Source organism: Leptodactylus fuscus, chromosome 1, assembly GCF_031893055.1.
Source record: "Leptodactylus fuscus isolate aLepFus1 chromosome 1, aLepFus1.hap2, whole genome shotgun sequence".
Classification (NCBI taxonomy): domain Eukaryota; kingdom Metazoa; phylum Chordata; class Amphibia; order Anura; family Leptodactylidae; genus Leptodactylus; species Leptodactylus fuscus.
The window spans coordinates 194,885,717-194,911,775 of record NC_134265.1 but is presented as its reverse complement, the minus strand read 5'-3'; the positions used below and the strand labels follow the sequence as shown (position 1 = coordinate 194,911,775).

The window sequence follows — 26,059 nt, the reverse complement described above, 5'->3', positions numbered from 1 at the left end:
GCGCTGATTCTCAATGTATTTTTTCCACAGTGTTTTTCATTGCGCGTTTGATGCATTTTCCAGCACTTTCTCCCAATTACTCAGCTGAAAGTAACAGGCCATGTTTTTAGAAGTGCACACATTTAGCAATTTGCAGCATCTTCCACATCTTTTTTTCCTGCCATGTGCGGATGAGGTAAATTTGATTAAATTTCATTCACTTTGCTGGTTCTGTAAAACACAGAATTTTGTTTCTGCAATTGCCAAAGACATTGTGTTTCTGCAATGTGGGGCTTCAGGTATTTCTGGCCTATCCTGAGCAACAGGATGTTATCCTCATCACTGCCCCCACACAATATGGCCCCATCACTGTTCCCCATACATTATGGGGGACCAGTGAAGAGGCCCTTGTATGGGGGGGACCAGTAAAGTGGCCATAAAAAATTTGGCCCAAACAACCCCTTAAAAGAGGTAGTCCATAAACTGTAGTGATCACTGTGACGTAGGTGTAAAAAAAAAAGAAAGAAAAAAAAAAACAACCTTCTTACCTGTCCCAGCACCCCGTTGTTCCCCGTCTGTGTCTGTCGGTCTCATGGCTGTGCCTCATTTCTGGACATCCTGTACCTAATTGGTCTGAGCGGTCACATGAGGTGCAGGACTCCCAGCAAAGAGGTGCCAGCGCGAGACTGAATGGACACTGGCAGCGGACAAGGGAGCACTGGGGACAAGTGAATGTGTTTATTTTTTTATTTTACATTTCTCGCCCACCACATAGGTTGCTCCAACTGCTGGACAACCACTTTAAAGGATTTATCCATCTTTCTAATATTGATGGCCAGTCCTTAGGATAGGCCATCAATATTACAATTGCAGCAATATAACAGCCAAGACCTCTGCAGATCAGTTTCCTGGACAGTGTGGCTACAGGTAATGGTAACATTTGTAGGAGCCACACTGCTCACTTTCCATACAGGATGTAACAGTGGGTTAGGTGGTGCAGTGGTACACATCGTATGGCAGGAGAGCAGCATGGCTCCCAACATGTTATTACCTTAAAGGGGCTCTATTAAACTACCCCCCCCCCCCCATTTACCTTAAAAAAGAATGTTATCTACTTACGCATCGTGCACTGTAGGCGGGCATTCAGGGTGCACCGTCTTCTTCATCTCCGCCTCTTCTTCCTCCGATGTCCTCTGGTCCCGTCCTCCTCCAGCACTCGCGAGCGGACACTGATATAAAAAAATGGCCTGGGCGCCTGCGCAGTAGCCGTAGTAGAAGCCGCATGCTACTGCACATACGCCCAGGCCATTTTTTTATATCAGTGTCCGCTCGCGAGCGCCGGAGGAAGACGGGACCGGAGGACATCGGAGGAAGAAGAGGCGTGGATGAAGAAGAAGACACACCCTGAATGCCTACCCAGCGTGCACGATCCGTAAGTAGATAACATTCTTTTTTAGGGTATTATTTTAAAACGGGGAGGGGGGGTAGTTTAATATAACATTTACGGTGCCTGAATAGCCTTTTAAAAGGCTATTCACGCATATGTGGGGCTCTAGCAGCATGATTTTGCTGATAGAGCCGCTTTAAGCTGCCCTGTCTCGGTACCGCTGATCTGCAGGGTCCTGGTGGTGGGCCCCTAGAAACAATTCCACTGGTGGTCCCTAGACACCCCAGTCCGACACTGATGACTGCTGAGTTGTAAAGCTGTATCTATGTAAAGTTGTACTGTATCTATAGATTGTCTAGTCTATGTCTATAGCACCTATTAGTTGGCTTCCTCTGCCTTTGAATTTTCAGCTCTGGTGCACACTGCTGTTAGTTAAGCTATGTCCCTTATCTACTAAGATTGGGCTGTAAGGTAACTGGCTGCAACTTCAGAATGAAGATTTCCAGGTCACCCTGCAGTCCTTTCAGTAATGTTAGATAGTGGACTATTGCAACATCTTAGTGGTTGCAGTGTGAGTTCTAGCCACACAAAAAATGACCATTATTCAATCTTTTAGCGAATAGAATGCATAGTCGCAATACCCAATGCAACTCCATTCGCTAACATTAATGATGATTCGGAGAGTAGCCTAGCATTCCTTGGTTATGCAACAGGAGTCCAGGCCAAAAATCACAGAGTGCAGTCCTAGCCTAAGTCACACCTGTTTCATCTAAGTTAGTAAAAATGGCTTCCAACTTGATGTCCAGAGAGCATGGGAACAGAAAGATAAATAAAATGAAAGATATATTTGTCACAGTGACCTTTTGGGGTTTGTAGCAGTGACCTTTTGGGGTCAGTTGCTTTTCTTCAGTAGGGATGCTGTATCACATTGAAACCAATAGGGAAAAAAGCAGCCCATTCATTTTAATGGGGATCGCTCGTATGCCGGCTCCCATTGAAATGAAGGGGATCTGCTTTGTACGCGCTGATTCTGAACGTGTTTTACATTCAGAATCAGCTCAGCGTATACTTAGTGTGAATGCACCCTAAGATTGTAAAGTGACAAATGTGAAAAAGTTCAAGGGGTATGAATACTTTTGCAAGCCACTGTAGAATTATGTCAGTATTTGGTAGTTGCCAAATGCTTTCACCTTCTTATACCTAATAGTGACCTGACATCAGTCATATCTGCATAACAACCACTTTACATAAAACATCCTGATAGTCAGCAAGTGTACTGTATATATGTACTTTTTTTTTTATTAATTCGCTGGAGATGAATTTATTGTTTAGCACACATTACTAAAATTCATCTGAATATTATCACAGTTCAGAAATTTTTACTGATTCGTAGAACGTGAACTCATTTATTTCTTTATAACGTAAAACTCTTGTTCATTCAGAAATTGCAGTTCTATAAAGATCAGATGCAACTTCCAGCTCCACATTGGATAGAGTTGGCAAGCTTAGAACAACAGTGCATGTCTTATATCCCAGCCCTGAGATTACCCTTTCGCTCTATCATCCGTGAGCTCAATAATCTTATTGCGTCTGGTAAGAAGAGGGGAGCTAAGTAGAACTTCTTAAGTCTTTCTGGATAAAGAGCTATACTTTATGACAGCTCTGATGTTATTTCTCACAGATTATGAACTATTAGTGGATTCCAAAGGCCAGCAAATGAAAGATGGATTCAGAGTTTGTGACCGTGTCTGGGAATACCAGGATCCAAGTGTTTATGAAGAGAGACATCTGAAATACATATCAGTTATTGGCAAGGTGAGGAGCAGTCAGTCTTTCTAAGGGAGCGTTCACACTACCGTCGGTGTCCGACAGGTAGTGTCCGCTCCTAGTGTCCACTCAAAATCTGTCACGGACATTAGGAGCGGACACTAGCTGTGTCATTCATCTCAATGGGCATCGGCTGTGTTCTTTTGCACTCCGTGCCCGTCCTTCCCTGTCCGCAAGTGAAGATGTCCAACTTCTCAAGCGGACAGAAAAACCCTGCATGGGGTAACACCTCAGTTCACCTCAATTTACCTGCGGAAGCCCAATTACCTCTTATAAGAGTAAAGCTGGTCATACACATTAGATGAAAATCAATCAATCAAACTTACAGATCTCACCAACCTTCTAATGTGTTTGGTGGTCACCTCTCTCTCTCCCATGATGAGAAATGACAACTGCTGACTTCTCTGGTTCACAGATTGAGTGAGAGGTCCCACTAAGATTAAACCGTATGGTATTATGGTATTACTTGTGGATATGATATAAATGTTTGTGATGAAAATACTCACATAACATAAATTACTACTGTCTTGCTTGTGCCACTTATATTATAGGTGGACACCCTGTAAATCACTTGCTGACCTTTTGTAGATCCTTGAAACATGACTAGCACTCTTTTTGACTGAAAATAGTTTTATATACAATCACTAAATAAAAGTCAAATAAGTGAAGAAAAAAGAGAGAAGAATCACAATTCTAAGGCATTGTTGAAGGACACACACCAACAAGGCTATCCATGATGGCCTAATCGCTTAGCAGACTGTATACCAGCCAGTGACAGTCCTGGAGACACCTTGATCAGCTTATGAAAAGGTTCTCGCTGGAAAGCAAATTGTTCTATTAATAGTTAATAAGATACCAGGTTTATTGGATAGTCTCAATTATATGGAACTAAGGAAAAGTTTTAATGTACTAAGGGACCATGTCTCTGGTTTCACCTTTCAAAGCACACAGTAGGGTCTGTATAAACAGGCTCTGCTAGAAGAGGTGTAAGGGTATTTCCTCAGCAAATGGGCTCCTACGACAGTTATACTCTTTAAGGGTCCATTCACATGGAGGAAAATGGTGGGGAATTTAATGTGGAATTTCAACTAGGAGAAAAAGGAACCCATTGAAGTCAATGGGAGGCTTTTTTTTCAGCGTTGAAATTCCACACCAAATTCCTCACTATTTTCCTCCATGTGAATGGACCCTAAGGAGGAGAGCTTTTTTGTATTCTTTTTCGCAGGAAGCAGCTAAAATTCTGTAGCTTCTGGATTACTGTGGATTACTGCAAGCAGAACCTATACCTTCCAAAAACTCCCAAACATGCCAAGGAGCAGTTATTACATTTGTCTGTCTTTTCAGGGGAATTTTGGCAGTGTCGAGCTATGCAGATATGATCCTTTAGGTGATAATACAGGAGAACTGGTTGCAGTGAAAAAACTTCAGCACAGTACAGCTGAACATATCCGGGATTTCCACCGGGAGAGTCTCATTCTTCGTGCTCTCCATAGTGACTATATTGTAAAGTACAAAGGGATATGCTATAGCGCAGGTGAGTTTTATATAATACCTGTCTATTATAGGAGATATCTATGGTGTTAAACTGTTTTACTGTAAAGTACAAAGGTATACCCTGTTTCCCCGAAAATAAGACACCCCCCCCCCCTTCACCTTCTGGATCACATACAACCAGCAGTCATGCCGGCGCTCTGCTAAGGAAGCATCAGCATGACTGCTGATTGTTCCCCGCTCCAGCCGCTGCATAAGACATCCCCCGAAAATAAGAAAGGTCATATATTTCGTTTGATAATCAATTATAAGAGACTGTCTTATTTTCGGGGAAACAGAGTATGTACTATTGTAGTAAAAAACCTACATGGAATGAAGAATCCTAATATACAATAAACACCAACAACTCAAATACCAAAATATACAAAAATTGTTATTAATAAATACACAAAACAAGAACACAAAACGTAAAAAGTTAAAAAACAAAAAGAACAAAAGGCAAGGTCACAGTGCTTCATTTCAATAAATGTCCAAAGTAGACAACAATCAGCATCAGATATAATAAGAATAGCTAGAGGCAGGCATCGACATATACAAGAGCAAACACTACAGTAGCACTAGCACTAGCACTACAATTCTCAGTTTGTGTTATGTAAAGAGACAAACAAATAAGTCTCAAGATGTCACATATATATATATATATATATATATATATATATATATATATATATATTGTCAGGATCTGGGGTTGCTAGGTGGGGTGGCATAGACACACAAGTCCAGTTTCTTTAGTTCAAAACAAAGATAGAGTTGTATTTTCACCCAAAAAGGTAGTGCAGCAACAAAAGGAAACAATACAAAAATAAATCCCTGCCCGGCTAGGCTCTAACTAAACATAGAATAGGTTACCTCACCTAGGATAACAGAAATCAAAAGCCAGTAGGATCATTCAGGACACAGCTCCAAAAATATGACCTCTCTCTTTGGCTCTCCAGCCAAACTCTGCCCCCAATCTGCTGCTGGAGCTGACTTCTTAAACCTCCCTTGATGAGCAGATTCTCTGCAGCTGAGTCGCTGCCGGAACTATCCCCAAAGTGTGGACTGGAGGGGGTGGAATGACAAGTCCCACTACCAACCTAGCTGCCATTCCTAAAAATCCAGTCCAATACTGAGCATTTAGCAAAATGGAGTTTTCTCATCTTACCCACCTTAGTAGTCTGGGTGAGATGTACACCCCCTCCATTACCTGACCAATATATCCAGGTGTATACCAATGCATAGGCATAAACTGCACAAGTTCAAAGAATGACTTTGATACACTAAGGATATGTGGGTCATGAAATATCGCTGTGTAGATTACATAGAGGTATATTTATCAAAAAATGCCCTAGAATATAGACCATACAAATACCCATAGAGTATGCATGCACCAGTGCCTTAACTAGGAATGGCAGGGCCCCATAGCAAACTTTTGGGCGCCCCCGACTGACGCAGAAGACCTCGACCGACCCCCTCCTACGCATTCCTGCACGCTCTATTATGCCCCATAGTGGCCCCTGCACCCAGTATTATACCCCATAGTGGCCCCAGCACACAGTATTATGTCCCTTAGTGGCCCCTGCACACAATATTATCCCCCATAGTGGCCCCTCCACAGAGTATTATCACCCATAGTGGCCCCTCCACACAGTATTATCCCCCATAGTGGCCCCTCCACACAGTATTATCCCCCATAGTGGCCCCTGAACACAGTATTGTACCCCATAGTGGCCCCTGCACACAGTATTATGTCCCACTGTGAACACCCATAAACAATTATTATACTCTGGGGTCTTTTCAGAGTATAATAATCGGAGACCCAGGGGGTGAAAAACATAAAAAAAACCTCTGTTTACTCACCTATCTCCCGGCTCCTACGCTGTCGGCCTCCGACGTAGTCCATCTTCAATGACATCAGATGTCACATGACCCAGGACGCAGGCCAGGGTCATGAAACGTCAGACGACTAGGCCGAAGCCTGCCCGGATTGTGGACAGGTAAGTAACAGTGTTTTTTATGTTTCTTACCTCTCCTGGGCCGCCGATCATTATAATCGGGAGTCCGAAAACACCCCCAAGTATAATGATAGCAACGGTAGCGGCTGTCACCGGGCCCCTAATGTCCCGGGCCCTGTGGCAGCTGCCTCTGCTGCTACGGCAGTAGTTACACCACTGGCATGCACTCAAAAAGTATACATCTCTAAATGTGCAGGAGTATATGATCCTGACAAAGCGGGGGGCGAAACGCACATATGGGCTGCGGGTGAAGGTCAGAGTGCTTCATCTCACATGCTCTATGTGTATATTGGTAAGAGAAGTGGGCGGTGGATGCTGGGCCTGATATGTTTTATATTATTTCCTGAGGGAAGGCATGATGCTGGAACAGTGATATATATAGTTGTAAGTTAGCCATGTGGGTGTTAGGAGTATTTTGGTTCATTGCTTTCTATTTTTCTTACCTGGGGAGTTTTTGGCTGCGCGGTGTCTGGGGTGGCATCCTGGCGCTGCGGGGTTGTCCTGTCGTGGGTATTGGTGCACACCTTCTGATTTGCACGCGCGCACTGTTGGTAGGCAGATTTATTTCCTGGTGGATTAGTCTGTCCTCCCATTTGCACCTGGGAGGAGTGGTCTCTACTCTGTATTTAAACCCATGCCTCCCATGGTTCTGTGCTGAGTGTCGCTTTTACAGAGCTAGGCCTTAGCAGGAGGAGTAGGTGGTTATCTGGGATAGAGGAAGTTCCGTGGTTGATTTTTGGGAGGTTTGGGTGAACAAGTTGGTTTGTGTGTTTTCCCTTCTGTGTTCACCAATCCTCCCTCTGTGTATAATTGACTGTGTGAGTGAATTGCCTTATCCTTTGATTTCTACTCAGTTTCCCTGTGTTTGTTTCCTAGTGTAAGGTTCCTTCCCATATTGGTTTGGGGGAATCCTTTCCCACATTTTTCCTGTGTGCTGCTTGTGTTGTTAGTCAGCGCACACCCTTGTCAGTCCCTGTCAGTAGCAGCTTCACTTGTTCGTTAGGGCTGACCCCCTTTAGTCTCCAGTCCCTAGAAATCTTATAGGGCATTCCTTCTCCCACTTCCCTCTAGGCCTACGGTGTCAGTGAGAGAGGAGCCGTCGGGGTCAGGCTTAGCCTGAGAACAGCCGACCCACACCCGTGAGGCAGGGACCGGGATAGCTAGTGGGAGTAGTGCAGGGCGAGATTTCCTACTGCTATTCCTTAGCCCCGTTGCAGCTACCTGGACTGACATAACAGTACACTCAGCCGTAAAAAAAAAAAAAAAAAAAAAAAAAAAAGGAAAGGTTCGTTTGCATTATGACGGACCTGAAACAGTTGTACCAGGTGGTGCAGCATATCTCCACTGAGATGGAGGGGATCAAGCTACGAATGGATGCCATCCAAGCTTCTGACGTATCTCAGTTACAGCAGTTGGCTCAACACACAGCCTCTCAGGTGGAGGGCATACAGAGGCAGGTGAGTAGCGCCCCTGTGGGTCGGCCTCTGGAGCCAAAAGTCAGCTTACCTGAACCTTTCCGAGGTAAGAGGTCAGATTTTTTCCGATTTTAAAAGGACTGTCTTTTGTATTTCCGGCTACGGCCGTTTTCCTCCGGTTCTGAGGTACAGAGAGTTGGGATTATTATTACTTTATTGAGAGATGATCCCCTCATCTGGGCACATTCGTTACCAGCCGACTCAGCTTGCTTACTAACTGTAGAGGCGTTTTTCTCCACAATGGGGTTACTGTATGACGACCCAGACAGGGTACGCACAGCTGAGTATAACCTACGACGTTTGGTGCAAGGGGATCACGCTATAGAGAAATATTGCACAGAGTTTCGTAGGTGGGCAGCAGAAGTACACTGGAATGACCCCGCTCTACTTAGTCAGTTTGAGACAGGACTCTCAGACCAGGTTAAAGACCATCTAGTTTCTCACCCTGTTCCGGGAGATCTAGATGAGGCCATGCAGCTGGCAATTAGAGTTGGACGGCGCCTCCGGGAGCGTGGAGACAAGAGTCCTGGGGGGGTTAGCCCTCCTCAATTCTCTGTTTTTAGAGAGGACCCGGGGGACCAACCCATGCAGATTGGGGCCAATGTGCGAAGTGCTAGACCCAAGAGTGAAGGGTCCCGCACAGTACGCTGTTTTGTGTGTGGAGGGATGGGACATGTAGCAAGGGTATGCCCCTCCAGAGAATGGTTCGCCAAGGAGAGTAATAACCCCAGGTCTATTGAGGGTAAAGGGAGAAAACCTACTAAGGAGGGAGGTGTGCATATTTCCTGTACTCAGACTGCCGGGTTGACCCTTGATGGATGGGTAAATGGGCAGAAGTGCCGGATTTTGGTTGATTGTGGTTCGGCAGTCAACCTTATTGACTCAGAGTTTTGCGAGCAACTAAGGGTGAGTCCTTTGGCCTTGAAGTCTCAGATACCGGTGTGGGCTATTGATAAGACCCCTCTACAGCAAGCTGTCATCTCCAAACAGGTGGAGGGTCTGGAGTTTATTGTGGGTGGCCACAGGGAAGAGATTAACTTGTTCTTATTGTCTAAGTTACCAGCACAAGTAGTGTTGGGGTGGCCCTGGCTGAAGCAGCATAACCCTATTATCAACTGGGAGACCGAGTCAGTAGTTTCTTGGGGGCAGGGGTGTAATGGTCGATGTCTGCCCATATCCGTTATGTCTTTGTCTATAGACAATTTGCCTCAAGAAATATGTGAGTTCAGGGAGGTCTTTGAGGAAAGGGCAGCCAAGACATTACCACCACATCGCACCTATGATTGCTCAATTAAATTTATACCAAATGCAGTGTTACCCAAGACACGGTTGTACAATCTCACTATTCCGGAGAGGGAGGCGCTCAAAGAGTATATTGAGGGGAGTCTAGAGGTGGGGCATATTCGCCCATCTAAGTCCCCAGTAGCAGTGGGGTTTTTCTTTGTAAAGAAGAAAGATGGAGGGTTGCGCCCTTGTTTGGATTTTAGGGAGATTAATAAAATCACGGTGCGGAATCCCTATCCCATCCCGTTGATCTCGGATCTATTCAGCCAGATTACGGGAGCTCGCTGGTTTAGTAAAATAGATTTACGTGGGGCGTATAACTTGCTGAGAATCAAGAAGGGGGATGAGTGGAAAACAGCGTTTAACACACCCCTAGGACACTTTGAGAGTCTGGTGATGCCTTTTGGTCTAACCAATGCGCCCGCGTTTTTTCAAAATTTTATTAATGATGTACTAAGTGCCGTCATAGGGAGGGGGGTTGTGGTCTATCTGGACGATATACTCATTTACACGCCGGATTTGGAGACTCATTGGGAGAGAGTGAGAGAGGTTTTAGATCTCCTGAGGGTTAACCAATTAAGTGCTAAGTTGGAGAAATGTGTGTTCGCGGTCAATAAATTATGTTTCCTTGGCTATATCCTATCGGACGAGGGGTTCGAGATGGACCCTGAGAAGGTCAGGGCAGTCTTGGAGTGGCCGCGACCTGAGAACCTAAAGGCGGTCCAACGGTTCTTGGGATTCTCCAACTATTATCGCCAGTTTATTAAGGGATTTTCTGAGGTTGTGAAACCCATCTCGGACTTGACTAAGAAGGGGGCTGACTGTGCTAAGTGGTCGCCAGAGGCGCTAGCCGCGTTTGAAGAATTGAAGAAGCGATTCTCTTCCGCTCCCATTTTGAGACAGCCGGATGAGAGGTTGGCCTTCCGAGTGGAGGTGGATGCCTCCTCGGTGGGGGTGGGAGCAGTACTTTCTCAGGAGTTCGAAGAGGGTACGCATCCCTGTGCCTTCTTTTCTAAGAAATTCTCTGCCTCTGAACGGAATTATGACATCGGAGATAGGGAACTACTGGCAATAAAACTAGCGTTCGAACATTGGCGTCATTTCCTGGAGGGGGCCAGAAGGCCAGTCCAGGTATTTACTGATCACAAGAATTTGGTTTATCTTGGGTCGGCGAAGAGATTAAATGCACGGCAGGCCAGATGGGCTCTATTTTTTGCGCGGTTCCACTTTACCGTGACTTATGTGCCGGGTTCGAAGAATGTTAAGGCTGATGCTTTATCCCGGTATATGTCGACCGAGGAGGAACGAGAGGCGCCTGCCACTATTCTTGGGGATGGAGTGGTGGTAGCAGTATTGGGCGCGAAATTGGAGAAGGCCTTGATCGAAGCGCAACACGCTGCACCTTCCAAGATACCTAGAAACAAGCTGTTTGTCCCAACTACTCTCCGACAAAGTCTCCTGAGGGAGTGTCACGAGTCGGTTCTTGCTGGTCACCCGGGGGTTTCAGAGACCATGAGATTGGTGTCTAGGAATTTTTGGTGGCCAGGGTGGAGTAGGGATGTCTTGCAGTTTGTTCAAAATTGTTCGGTCTGTGCAAGAGCCAAGGCGTCGCATACCCGTCCCCACGGTCTTCTACATCCATTGGAACCTCCTAAGGCACCTTGGACTCATCTGTCTATGGATTTCATCACGGGCCTTCCGGTGTCTAAGGGTTTCACGGTCATTTGGGTAGTCGTTGACCGCTTCACGAAAATGTGCCATTTGATCCCGTTTTCCAGGCTGCCATGTGCCAAGACACTATCAGAGGCATTTATTAAAGAAATTGTAAGGTTGCATGGTCTTCCTGAGGAGATCGTTTCGGACAGGGGTCCGCAATTTGTGGCTAAATTCTGGCGGGCTTTTTGCAGCAGGCTGGGAGTTACACTGTCGTTTTCCTCCGGGTTTCACCCGGAGTCTAACGGGCAAACAGAGAGGAAGAATCAGGATGTGGAACAGTTTTTGAGGTGTTTTGTTCAAGAGAACCAGAATAATTGGGCTGACTTTCTCCCCCTGGCAGAATTTTCCCTAAACAACCATGATTCCAATGCCACAGGCACCACACCTTTTTTTTGCTCCGGTGGTAGACATCCTGTTTTCGGAGTATTTTCTTCCATTTCTTCCCCAGTTCCGGAGGAGGAGCTATTTTCTAAAAAGCTGCAGGGGGTATGGTCCCGTATCCGAGAGAATCTGGTGCGGGCGTCGCACCAGGCTAAGGTCCAGGCGGATAGGAAGAGAGGAGAGTTGCAGTTCTTCCCTGGTGAGATGGTTTGGTTGTCCACCAAGAATATCAGGTTGAAGGTTCCTAGCAAGAAGCTGGGTCCCAGGTTTGTGGGTCCTTTTAAGATCATCAAGATGGTAAATGAAGTGACGGCGCAGCTGCAACTACCTAAAAGGTGGAAGATAAACCGGGTGTTCCATGTCTCCTTGTTAAAGAAGGCCAAGAAGGGAACATCTCCAGTTAAGGTTCCACCAGTTTCTGAGTCCGGGGAGTATGAGATATCCCGAGTTCTGGATAGCAAATATGTTCGAGGGAAGCTACGGTATCTGGTGGCATGGAAGGGATACGGTCCTGAGGATAATTCTTGGGTTCTGGAGTCAGATATGTCAGCCCCCAGACTCGTAGAGAAATTCCACAAGGAGTTCCCGAAGAAGGATGCTCCTAGAGAATCCGGAGTCTTCTCCTTGAGGGGAGGATCCTGTTAGGAGTATTTTGGTTCATTGCTTTCTATTTTTCTTACCTGGGGAGTTTTTGGCTGCGCGGTGTCTGGGGTGGCATCCTGGCGCTGTGGGGTTGTCCTGTCATGGGTATTGGTGCACACCTTCTGACTTGCACGCGCGCACTGTTGGTAGGCAGATTTATTTCCTGGTGGATTAGTCTGTCCTCCCATTTGCACCTGGGAGGAGTGGTCTCTACTCTGTATTTAAACCCATGCCTCCCATGGTTCTGTGCTGAGTGTCGCTTTTACAGAGCTAGGCCTTAGCAGGAGGAGTAGGTGGTTATCTGGGATAGAGGAAGTTCCGTGGTTGGTTTTTGGGAGGTTTGGGTGAACAAGTTGGTTTGTGTGTTTTCCCTTCTGTGTTCACCAATCCTCCCTCTGTGTATAATTGACTGTGTGAGTGAATTGCCTTATCCTTTGATTTCTACTCAGTTTCCCTGTGTTTGTTTCCTAGTGTAAGGTTCCTTCCCATATTGGTTTGGGGGAATCCTTTCCCACATTTTTCCTGTGTGCTGCTTGTGTTGTTAGTCAGCGCACACCCTTGTCAGTCCCTGTCAGTAGCAGCTTCACTTGTTCGTTAGGGGTGACCCCCTTTAGTCTCCAGTCCCTAGAAATCTTATAGGGCATTCCTTCTCCCACTTCCCTCTAGGCCTACGGTGTCAGTGAGAGAGGAGCCATCGGGGTCAGGCTTAGCCTGAGAACAGCCGACCCACACCCGTGAGGCAGGGACCGGGATAGCTAGTGGGAGTAGTGCAGGGCGAGATTTCCTACTGCTATTCCTTAGCCCCGTTGCAGCTACCTGGACTGACATAACAGTGGGCATGTTACTGCTTCGTTTCTATCTTCTGAATGCGTGCACAGATCATAAACCCCTGCACATTTAGAGATGTATACTTTTTGAGTGCATGCATACTCTATGGGTATTTGTATGGCTATATTTTAGGGTATATATATATATATATATATATATATATATATATCTATAGGTAATCTACACAGTGATATTTCATGATCAGATATCTCTACATCAGATACAAAAATAAAGAAAAATGCACACACTAGATATCCTCGCATCTACAAACTTATAAAAACTATTTATCCCATCCTGTGAATGCTGTACCAGAAAAAAAAAAAAAATTAAAAGAAATGAAGGGCTGTTTCGCCTCCCATAAAACTTAAAATTAAGAGGAATCTAAACATCTTACATTCTCCCAAACAGTATAAATAAAAGGTACATCTATATGAAATTGGTATCTGTGTAATCATGCTGACCCACACAATACAGATGACATGTCACTTTGGCTGCACAGTGAACTCTGTAAAAATGAAGTCCATAAGAAAGTTGCACAAATACAGTTTTTCTTTAATTCCGTCTCATTCAGAATTTTTTCCAACTTGACTTGACTTACTGAAAACTAAATTTTTATTTATGTGTGTGTGTAGATATATACATTTTAAAAATTACTAAAGCTTTAATGTAGTTGTAAATTACAGTAAACTCACTTTAGCAGTACACATAGGAAGCAACATAGACATATTTGGTATATATTTGAACTACGAAAAAAATGAATATAATACTTAACATGATCACTAGGGTTGAACGATCAGATTCAGATCGGTGATCAAGTAAATTTAGAGATTGGAATTCTGATTACGATCTGAAAATATGTCTTATATTCTAGGTTCTTCAAAGTAGCCACCTTTTGCTTTGATTCCTGCTTTGCACACTCTTGGCATTCTCTTGATGAGCTTCAAGAGGTAGTCACCGGAAATGGTTTTCACTTCACAGGTGTGAGCTGTCAGGTTTAATAAGTGGGATTTCTTGCCTTATAAATGGGGTTGGGACCATCAGTTGTGTTGTGCAGAAGTCAGGTGGATACACTACTGATAGTCCTACTGAATAGACTGTTAGAATTTGTATTATGGCAAAAAAAAAAGCAGCTAAGTAAAGAAAAACGAGTGGCCATCATTACTTTAAGAAATGAAGGTTAGTCAGTCCGAAAAATTTGGGAAACTTTGAAAGTGTCCCCAAATGCAGTTGCAAAAACCAACAAGCTCTACAAAGAAACTGGCTCACATGAGGACCGCCCCAGGAAAGGAAGACCAGGAGTCACCTCTGCTGCGGAGGATAAGTTCATCTGAGTCACCAGCCTTAGAAATCACAGGTTAACAACAGCTCAGATTAGAGACAAGCTCAATGCCACACAGAGTTCTAGCAGCAGACACATCTCTACAACAACTGTTAAGAGGAGACTTTGTGCAGCAGGCCTTCATGGTAAAATAGCTGCTAGAAAACCACTGCTAAGGAAAGACAACAAGCAGAAAAGACTTGTTTGGGCTAAAGAACACAAGGAATGGACATTAGACCAGTGGAAATCTGTGCTTTGGTCTGATGAGTCCAAATTTGAGATCTTTGGTTCCAACCACCGTGTCTTTGTGTGATGCAGAAAAGGTAAACGGATGAACTCTACATGCCTGGTTTCCACCATGAAGCATGGAGAAGAACAGAGCGGCTGTTCCCATCAAAAAGGGAGCTCTGTTCTCAGACTAAAACCTATCCAGCCACATGTGAGTGTGCTAAACTGCTTACCTCCAGCATTTCAAAACTACTGGCCTTGGAAATGGTCCCTTTCCGCCTTGTTGAATCAAAGGCTTTTCGTTCCCTGATGGCCCATGATGTTCCCCAATATGTTGTACCCAGCTACCATTACTTTTCACGAAAGGTGGTCCCTGACTTGCAGGAGCATGTCAAGCAACAGATCAAGCGTGCCCTAAAGCAATCTGTTAGCGGATGTGTGCATTTGACAACGGACACATGGACTAGCCAGCAGGGGCAGGGCCACTACGTATCTCTGACCGCACATTGGGTCAACATTTTTAACCCTTGTCAAAATGTTGACGGCAGTTTGTTCTTCCAACACCAAGGAGGGTCATTCATAAGTCATTGGGGGTTCCAACTTCCCCTTCAACAAATTTGGAAACTTCATTTCCTGAGAGTTCCGGGGACGGAATGAGTTCCACACCAGAACCTCCCCCAAATCATGGGGCTGGAAATGCACCTCATTTGTATTGGCGTGCTAGTGGGCGAAGGCAGCAAGCAGTACTGAAATGAATTAGTTTGGGGGAACTGAGTCACACTGCCGAAAACATCAAACATGCTATAATTTGTGAAAATGAGTTATGGTTTGGTACACTAGACCTCAATATAGGCAACGTGGTCTGTGACAATGGTAGAGATTGGGTGGCGGCCCTGAATTTGTTCCCATTGACGCATACACCTTGCCTTGCTCATGTATTCAATTTGGTGGTGCAAGCGTTCTTGAAACACTATCCTGATCTTGCACCCCTGATTGACAATGTAAGAACATTATGTGTCCATATACGACGGTCCAAGGTAGCTTCATCTCTCATGGCTCAGTTTCAGCGCAAACACCGCTTGCCCATTCACAGGCTCATATGTGATGTCCCCACCAGGTGGAATTCGACATTGCATATATTGCAGAGGTTTGTCGAAAAGAAGCCAGCAATTATCGATCTTTTGATGATGGATGGGGCCCGATGTACAAATGTTCTCTCAGTAAACCTCCATCTTATGGCTGTGGAGTGGGCACAGCTGCATGACGTCTGTTTGGACTCCACACTAATGAAAAAACTATATTTTAAGGCCTATGCTTACTTTTGAAGAGGTCACTCATATGACTGAGGCTCATGTGCTTCAATTTTTGGACTCCATGCTGTGTAGTGATTAAAAAACAATGTTTTATGGCCATTTAAGTGTTCCCTTGCTCTTTCTAAACATTCTAAGAACTTGTATGTATTTTTGGTAACTTTTCATAGCTTTTGAAAACGATCTTAAAAAAAAAATCCCATTGACTTGCATTAGGGTCAGAATTGGGATCGGGATCGGCTGGAAAATTATCAGAAATCGGTTTTTAAAAACAATCCTGAAATCTCAAAATTGGCTCAACCCTAATGATCACTCAACGGACTAAACAAAATTAAACAGTAAATCTTGGGTCTAATATTACTGTATGAGGTCTGATTATGTGTAGCTTTGCACTTTAATAGAAAAAAAAAAAAAAAAAAAAAATCAGTAGCCAGGAAATCAGTAAATAGGTAACTTTAGAGTTCACAAACCTAACTACAACCTTAGCAGGCACCAAGCAAGGTTTAAATACTCTGCCACTACTCAAGATTGGAGAATGAGGCAGCACTCTAGTTAGCTCAGCATCTCAAAGCACTTAGTGGCTGCATACCTAATCAAAGCTTCACTTGTAGGCATGGCAACCGTAAAGTGACAGCGGTAAGCAGCTCAGCACTGAAAAGTATGATGACTGCAAATAGGATGACACATATTGAAAATCATAACACTGTGCTTGTTGGAATCTTAATTAAGATATTTATTTAAGTCTTACTTAAAGACCTTAATTCCTCAATAATGGGAGTGAATTTTCATTTATTTACTGTTTTCTTTGTTCTAAGGTCGACGTAGTTTCCAGCTGATCATGGAATATCTTCCTAATGGAAGCCTGCAGGAATTTCTCCCGAAGAACCGGGATGGGCTTGGGTTCTATCATCTTCTTCTTTATGCATCTCAAATTTGCAAGGTTTGTTCCCTAATCACACACAATGCATTTATGTCATGGCTTCCCAACTTTTCATGGTATTGCATGATATTAGTTGTACTATGGCAGGAGCATAAGCAGAGTTTAACTGTAACATGTGTAACAAGTTTTAACCCTTTCACTGCCAAGCACATAGCTCTATGTCCTCCCAAGGTGGCATATCAGTAGTGGAGGACGTAGCTACTATGTCCTCCCTACTAATGCCGATATCTCTGGATTGCATCAACATATCTTGATGCATTAAAATGCATTTTAAAGAGGAGAATCTCATCTTTAAAATGATACCAAGAACTTGATGATACATCTTACAGTTTTGGAGTGATTTACTGTTGAAAACGCTATTTGGCATTGAGATCCAACTGCAGATCTCAATTCCCGACAGCGTTTCAACATTGAATTGCTCCAAAACTATAAGTTATATCATCAAGTTCTTGGTATCATTTTAAAGATGAGATTCTCCTCTTTAAAATGCATTTTAACGCATCAAGATATATTGATGCAGTCCAAAAATATAGGGCTCTAAATTGTCCCCCTCCTGTCTAAGCAAGCAATTTGCGAACTGTAACAGGAAAGGGAGGGGGGTAGGAGCAGCCTAACAGCTGTATAGAGACAGACAAACAATCTGACTCTGTCCATAACTTGTATGTGAAACCAGGAGGGAGGTGACAGGGACTCTTCTGTTCCTATTAACCCTTCTCCTTCCAATCAGAGAGCATACTATACTTTTGCTGTCTGATTGTCTCATACAGGTATAATATAATTCCTCCTCGAGCTTTACTAGTGGAGTATTCTTATGTAATACCCTCTAAACATAACCAGGAAGTTTATTGGCGCTGTGACGCAGACGTTTACCATTGTCCAGGTCACAGCACCAAAAAAAAAGCTGCACCAAACACCTACACAACATATACACAAAGTCATGAATAAAGTTTACATTTCACCCAATCCCTCTTCTGTCCATACCTGAGCTTTCTAGAGTAAAATATTTCTCTAGCGATGTCCGTTACACACTAAAATAATAGTAATAACGATTATCACTAGAGATGAACCTATAGTTTGCTAAAATTTTCAAGGGAGCTGGAAACTAACATTTTTATGTGAAGTCCTATTTAATTTGCATGCACAAAATGGGATGGCGCATTTCTGCGATTTTGGCTATTCTTTAACACCCGCTCCTGTAAATATATACATGTGTGGTATGTATGAACTCCTTGCATTGTGCAGTTTTTTGGAAAGTACATTTTGTTTGCAGAAAGGATTTGCTTGATCCGCACTGTAGTTGCAATTTTGAATTTTTGTGCAATTTTTGCTTGCAATCTCTGCCGCTCACATTTGCATGAAGGTGGTTTTATATATGAACTATTAAATTGTGTTTTTATTTACGGTATGCTGTGTAATCTGGAAAAAGTTAGATTTTGGTATCACAGTCACAGTTTGCAAGGCGCATAATAGATTTTTAACATATTAGTGTATAACAGTAAAATCCTGTCTTCTGTATTAGGGTTTTTGGGAGTCCGAGCTCTTGTTGATGTACATATAGTGTATATATATATGTATATATATATATATATATATATATATATATATATATATATATAAATATAGTATATATACATACATTGTCTACACCTTAAGCTATCATTTTAAATGTATTTTGTATATGAATCTGAGATTGAACATGAGTTTTAGGTGCAAATATGTGTTTTAGCGCATTTTTTCAAAAAAAATTTTGTGTTTGTCACAAAGTTGCATGAAGGTGGATGTGGCTATTGATGACCCATTAAGACATTTGTAATCTTCAGGTTGTCTACTTTCAAAAATATATAGGGTTTAGGGGTTCACTTACTTTTCATGGTGCTTAATCCCTACATTTTATAGGATGATATTTATTTAACATTTCCAGCTTCAAAGCAGATTTTTGTTCCTTCCAGTTCTGGTGATTTTCTGAAGACACGTGCATGCGGGTGTAGGCCATAGTGATATGAGTGAACTCTGCACATGTTCAACTCTTATTTTTAGGAGGTGTGGTGCATTTAATTTTTGTTTGGTTTCCATTTTTAACAGCTAATATACATTTATTTGCTTTTTTTCATAAAACATTCACTTTAAATCAAAATTGCATGAAGGTGCCTGTTTGTATACAGTACCAAGTGGCATTGAGACAATGCTGTAGGTGTCTACTTTAAGAAAATATATAGGTATGGGGGGGTTGGATGCTTTTTAATGCTGCACTTTAGGTTTGATTTGTCCATATCAAAACTGTGAAAATTGCTCTGGCTACTCGAAGTGCAAATTTTCCAGAGACCCTTGGCAGTGAAAAGGTTAAATGTGCCTATTGACTCAGTAGTATGATGGCTTAAGTTTTATTTTTAATGTACAGTTGTCAGACTGTACCTCACATCCACCTTTTTGCACTGCAGTTTAGATTAAGACCATATTTCATGACAGATTCAGATAAAATGCATTATAACAAACCACATATACTGGCATAATTTTGTGTCTTGTGCACTCAGAGTGATTAGCCCCCAACTCTAGGTTCACAACTACGCCCAGTTTCCATGCTTCAGGTTTGCTTGGGGACTGAAAAAACAGAAACCCAATCCACTAAAAAAGTGGATACTCATGGAAACGCAAGGACCCCGTAGACTATAATGGGATCCGTTGGGTTTCCACCAGGTTTCCACCTGAAAAATGCAGAAAGAAAGAGTCCTGCAAGTAGAATACTAGAGCTGGGCAAGAGATTTGTTGAGGAAGGGAAGATATTAAATGCTTTAGAGCAGTGCTTCTCAAACTGTGAGGTGAGCGTGACTGGGAAGATGCAGCTCAATGGATGGTTGGACGAAGGTCCCTGCCAATGTCAGTTTCAGCAGTTTTTTGAGCCAAAGCAAGGAGTGGTTTGAGCCAAAGTTTTTTGAAGAAGAGTTTGCCTCAAAAATCTGACCGCTAAGAAATCCATGCCAACTTACCCTAAAATTAGTCTTCACTTAAAACATGAATATACACTCAGTGGCCAAAAGTCATGGGAAGGCATGTCCCAGTGCCAGTTATGATGCTCAAACAGTGTGACGCAATGCAGCCTATAGCGCTAGTGTCGCCAAGATATCTGAGCAGTCTGATGCAGACAGGTGTCTTGTGAACATAGGCAGCACGTCGAGAGTTAAGTGACTTTGAATGTAGGGTGATAATCGGTGCAAGACGCATGGGGCATAGCATTTTGGAGATTACCCAGGAATTTGGGTTTCCAAGGTCAACAGTGTCTTGGGTGGACCTGCAATATTGCAGAGCCAACGTTGCCAGCCGTATTAACCGGTGCACCGGTTGACCACGAATGTTCAATGAACGGACATCATGTCACCTCCGCAGAGTCGTATGGGGCTCTCGATGGTCTACTGTGGATCAAATCGGCGCTGATTTGAATGTGGGGTGCAAGGACCCCATTTCCACCAGGACTTAACGCCGAGAACTGCACCATATAGGCTTGAACAGTCGACTCCTGACCCGTGTCCTTATGCTGATGCCGCAACACAGAGTTCAAAGACTGGCTTGGGCCCGCGACCATCGTTATTGGACCATGGAACAGTGGTGGCATGTGGCGTGGTCTGATGAATCACAGTTCCAGTTGTACAGAGCTGATGGGCGTGTGAGAGTGTGGCATTTGCTCCATGGATCCTGCATGCCAACAGAGATGTGTCCAGGCGGGAGGGGGCTCCGTCATGGTTTGGGCCGTGTTCACACGGTCACAATTGGGTGCAGGGATCAATGACTGTTGCTTGATACGTGCAACTTATGGCAGACCATCTGCACCCCTTTCTGATGTTGGATTTCCATGATGGTGATGCTGTGTACCAACAGGTCAATGCAACATGTCATCACTCATTGGTGGCTCGGTACTTGCTTAATGAACACACCAGTGACCTCACAACCCTCGATTGGCCTGCCCGCTCTCCCGACCTCGACCCCATAGAGCATTTATGGGATGTTGTGGATACCAGTGTCCGCTCCATGGACCCAGCGCCAACTACACAGGACCAATTGTGAGCTGCAATGCACACTGTGTGGATCCAATATCCTTCAGAACTCTTCCAATACCTCGATGCCTTGTCTTCTTGCTGGAGTTATCAGGGCTCGCGGAGGGGCTACCCACTATTAATGACACATCCGGTACCTTCCCATGACTTTTGGCCACTGAGTGTATGTTACAAATAAGGTTGTATAGGATGGAAATCTTAAAATACACAACAGCTGGAGCGGCAGGGTTGTATAAAGAGCAGTAATTTTTAACAGATAAGGTTAAGAGATTATAATTCACTCTGTAATGTTTGTCTCTAAGGAGAAGAGATAAAAGTAACTTAATTTATGTATTAAAAAAAATACTGGGTTTCACACAATGTCCACTCTTTATGTTATTGGTTTCACTTGATAAACCTATATGGCATTCACAGTGGTTCCAATGCAAGCTATCCATGGCAAAGTGCATTCTCTGGAGGAAGATATATCGATTTTCTGATAGTTCAGAAAGAATAATCATGTGCATTTACTTAATTTCAGCCATGCTTGCTCCGGATATGGACAATACATGAGATTCCAGAGATTTTATGTCATTTTTATGGACACTTATATTAACTTTAAGGAGGACACAGTGATGATTATAATCTCCAATGATGGCTACTAGTCAGTGTTGAATAAATATTAGAAAATAGGTTAAGGGCTGTGGCTAGCCGCAGACTGAAGAGGACGTGTGGAGTGCAAGCTCCTCCCGCTAACATCCTAAACCATACTACAATGTACACTACAATAATTTAATGCTCTATACCTACTCTGAGGTCTACTCTTACATGGCATCCCAGGCCTTGCCAATACAGGAGGACAGACCTCTCCAGAATAGCGGCCTCCTTGCAGCCGTAGTCTAGCGCCTCAATAGCCTCCAGATAACTTGAGAAGGCACCAGGACACCCACTTAACCATCAGGTGCTGAAGCACCCAGCCCATTCTAGTTCCTATACTACCTTACTCCAATACTGTTATGGTCTGGGGATCCTTGACCATGGACTGGCCCCTGACTGATAACTTCTCAGTACAGTTGTTATGACCCGGTCTCAGCAGTCTCGGCCTGTTAGGTTCAGGCGCAGAGTGTCCGGACGGCATTCAGCGTGTGAACCACCTGATGCACGGCAGGGGAATGTTCACACCAGACATGCTGTTTCTGCTCTGGCACTCGGGCGTGGATCACGTGGTGAGTTGCCTGGTGGATCAGTGCCTGGTGTGTCTTGGCCTCTGAAGGGGTTAAGTTCTCTGCTGTGCTGAATACTTTACAGGCCATGGGCGAGGCCTTCTCTTTACTATATAAGGCTGTTGTACATGCTACCTGATGCCGGTCTTAAACGTCTGTTCCTGTTCTCAGTAATGGTCTGTTGTCTGAAGCTGCTACCATCTGCATGCCGGCCCATCCAGTTTCTTGCTCCGTTCACACAGGACTGGTTCGTTAAGTATAGAGCTCCTATCCAGACATAGTGTTCCGGGCGCAGCGAGCCCTAGGTATTTTTTCTGTTTGGAGGTTTGGAATTTTTTTGGTAGGGCTTTTTTATAGTGTGTGATACTCAGTTCTGTTTTTTCCTATCCCTCGCTTAGTTCAGTTATTCTGTGCTTCACGTTTATTTTCTCCCTATGCTTTGCGTTACTCATGTTCACCGTTAGTCCAAGTCTGGACATCCGTGGGGGGCTTGTTCTGTATCTGCCTCTCCTTCGTAAACGTGAAGCTAGACAGGGGCTCTATTTCCCTTGGTAATAGTTTTGTTGTCATGGATCAAGGTATTTGTTCTTTGATTGAGCAGGTGAAAAGACTGACTCTCTCAAATCAGGAGTTAGGTCAGCGCATGCAAGCCCTTGAGACTGCAGGGCTGCCACAAGATGTGGAGCCTAAAATTAAGTTACCTGACTGTTTTTCAGGAGACTATACACAGTTTGACAGTTTTAAAAATAGCTGTCGGAATTATTTCTCAGTAAAAACTCACTCTGCTGGAACACCTCAGCAACAGGTTCGGGTCATCATCTCCTTACTGCGAGGTGATGCCCAGCAATGGGCGTATTCTTTGCTTCCTAATGACCCAGCTTTGCTAAATCCTGATTCATTTTTTGAGAGCCTTGGGTTGATTTATTCTGAACCTGATGCTGAAGGTGTTGCTGAACATGCTCTCATTAATTAACAGCAGGGTTCTGATAATGCGGAAGTGTATTGTAAGAAATTTCGAAAATGGACTGTACAGACCATGTGGAATGACTCCTCGCTGGCAGCCATCTTCCACAAGGGTTTATCTGACTCGGTAAAGGACTTTATGTTGGGGTTCCCTAAACCTAAATCGCTTAATGAATCTATGTCTTTAGCCATACAGGTACACCGACGACTACGCCAAAGGGAAAACAATCTGGCGCTCCCTTCCATAAATAATGAGTTTTCTGAGTCAATGCACATTGATTATTTCAAAACTCCTGAACAGCGGAAGGATTATCGGCGCAAAAATAAGATGTGCTTTTACTGTGGAGATCCAGGTCATTTAATCTCGCAATGTTTGAAATGCCCTCCAGTGAAGTCCAACCCAGAGGTTTGTCTTGGGCCAGGTTTTCGCTTTTTCTTGTCTGTGACGTTTCCTGATTGTAGTTTGTCCTCCTCACGTACGGCTAAGGCCTTGGTTGATTCCAGGGCGATGGTTAATGTTATGAACTATGATTTTGCACGCCAGTGTCATTTTTCTCTTGCTCCAGTAACTGAGAAGATCAATCTTCAGGCTATTGATTCTTCTTCTATCGCAGAATCGAAGCCCAAGTTTCTACTCAAATTGAGAATGGTGACTGAAGGGGTACATGAGGAGCTTTGTACTTTCTTGGTTCTACAGGGGCTCCAAAGTGAAGTTATTTTGGGGTACCCTTGGCTGAAAGCCCACAACCCAGTATGTGACTGGCAATCCCAGAAATTAACCAGTTGGGGGTGTAAATGTATGGATTCAACTATTACTCTGTCTACTGTACTGACTGAAGATGATCAAATTCCGGAATACTTGTCTGATTTTTCTTCTGTTTTCTCCAAATCTCAATCTGAAAAATTGCCTCCTCATAGGCAGTACGACTGCGCCATTGAACTGCTTCCTGGGGCGAAGTATCCAAAGGGACGGATATTCAACTTATCTCTGCCTGAACATGAAGCCATGAAAACATATGTCAAGGAAAGCCTGGAGAAGGGACATATTCGTCCCTCTGTGTCACCTATGGGAGCGGGGTTCTTTTTTGTGGCCAAAAAGGATGGTTCCTTGAGACCATGTATCGATTATCGGCAGTTAAATAAAATCACTGTAAAATTTCAGTACCCTTTGCCTCTGATCACTGATCTATTCAATCAAGTTCGGGGTGCCCGCTGGTTTACTAAGTTAGACCTGCAAGGTGCATACAACCTTATTAGAATTAAAAAGGGTGATGAGTGGAAAACCGCTTTCAACACTCCAGAGGGTCACTTCGAATATCTGGTGATGCCATTTGGGCTGTCAAATACACCTGCAGTATTCCAATCGTTTGTAAATGATTTGTTTCAGGAGTTAGTGGGGAGGTTCATGGTTGTCTATTTGGACGATATTCTTATATACTCCTCAACCTGGGAAGCACATGTTCAGCATGTTAGGTCCGTTTTTCAGGTCCTTAAGGAAAACCATTTGTATGTTAAGGGTGCATTCACACTGAGTAAACGCTAGGTCGGTGAAGCGCTCGAAGGTCTCTGGTGTCGTGCCCTGGGGGTTGAGTGGCCCCCGGGGTGCCTTAGTCACTGGGCGTGGGAAACCCACTGATTTCGGCACATTGCTTGGCACCGGAATACACCTATTTGAGCACACCACTCCTTAATGCCTGGTTTTCCAGCATTGGAGAAATTTTTATAGATCCGGCGGTAAACCGGGCTCTGAATGGGCACTTTACCACTTGTTTAGTGTTTTTCTCACGTTTGTTTACACTCTGTCACCCTTTTTGTGTGTCTGACGAAGGGATGCTGTACCCTTTTGGGACGCTTCCTGACGATGTCTGGGGATGAGGCCTGTAATGGGTCTCTCCCCTCTGTCAGCTGACCTGTCCTGGGGAACCGGGGCAGGCGCAGACTTCTTTGCCTGAGCCAAGGAGTATCTCTGGTGGTGGCAGCCCGGAGAGAAACTTGGCGACTGGTTATCCTGAGTACCCCTGGTGGTGGCAGCCCGGGGGGAAACCGGATGTTGGTAGGGCCATCTTGCTCCGGCAGATGGTCCTTTCGGATACTCGACCTCACTCGGTCACCTTTTGGTCCTTGTGGGGAAGAGTTTAGTCAGGAACCTCTCTCCCCTTTAGGGGAAGGGTGCGTTTTTTTGACAAGCATCCTGGGCACGTTTTTTTTAGTGTGGCACCCACACTTTTTTCGTGCACTTGGTGTTTTTTGATTGGCACATGCGGAGACCTTCAAAAAAAAACGCTAGCTTATTCTGAACGTAAAACACGTTCAGAATAAGTGGCGTCTAAAGCAGCTCCATTCATTTCTATGGGAGCGGGGATACGAGCGCTCCCCATAGAAATGAATGGGCTGCTTCTTTCACTCCGTGCAGTCCCATTGAAGTGAATGGGGAGTGCCGGCGTATACGGCAAGCTCTGCTCATGCCGGAGCGTACACGCCGGCACTCCCCATTCACTTCAATGGGACTGCACGGAGTGAAAGAAGCAGCCCATTCATTTCTATGGGGAGCGCTCGTATCCCCGCTCCCATAGAAATGAATGGAGCTGCTTTAGACGCCGCTTATTCTGAACGTGTTTTACGTTCAGAATAAGCTAGCGTTTACTCAGTGTGAATTCACCCTAAAGGTCCTAAGTGTCTCTTTGGAGTGCAGGAGGTGACCTTTCTAGGATATGTTCTGACTCCCACTAGCTGAAAGATGGATCCGGACAAGGTTAGGGCAATCCAAGATTGGGTTCGCCCAACTTCCTTAAAAGCCTTACAGAGTTTCTTGGGTTTCGCAAATTTCTATAGGAAATTTATTAAGGGATTTTCCTTAATTGCTAAACCTCTGACTGATATGACTAAAAAAGGATCAGATTTGGAAAACTGGTCTCCTGAGGCCATTCGTTCTTTTGAGTTGCTCAGGGAAAGTTTTCAGACGACTCCGGTTCTTAGACAACCTGATTT

General features: G+C 44.2%; 1 protein-coding gene across 1 annotated transcript in view; it reads left to right on the top strand.

Annotated features, from left to right (window-relative positions):
* JAK3 (Janus kinase 3) overlaps positions 1-26,059 on the top strand; it is a 132,211-nt gene that overhangs the window by 63,324 nt on the left and 42,828 nt on the right. The window contains exons 17-20 of the mRNA XM_075281096.1: positions 2,809-2,959; positions 3,048-3,181; positions 4,538-4,727; positions 16,736-16,860. Of these exons, the coding sequence (XP_075137197.1) occupies positions 2,809-2,959; positions 3,048-3,181; positions 4,538-4,727; positions 16,736-16,860 (600 nt within the window). The remainder of the gene's footprint in view (positions 1-2,808; positions 2,960-3,047; positions 3,182-4,537; positions 4,728-16,735; positions 16,861-26,059) is intronic.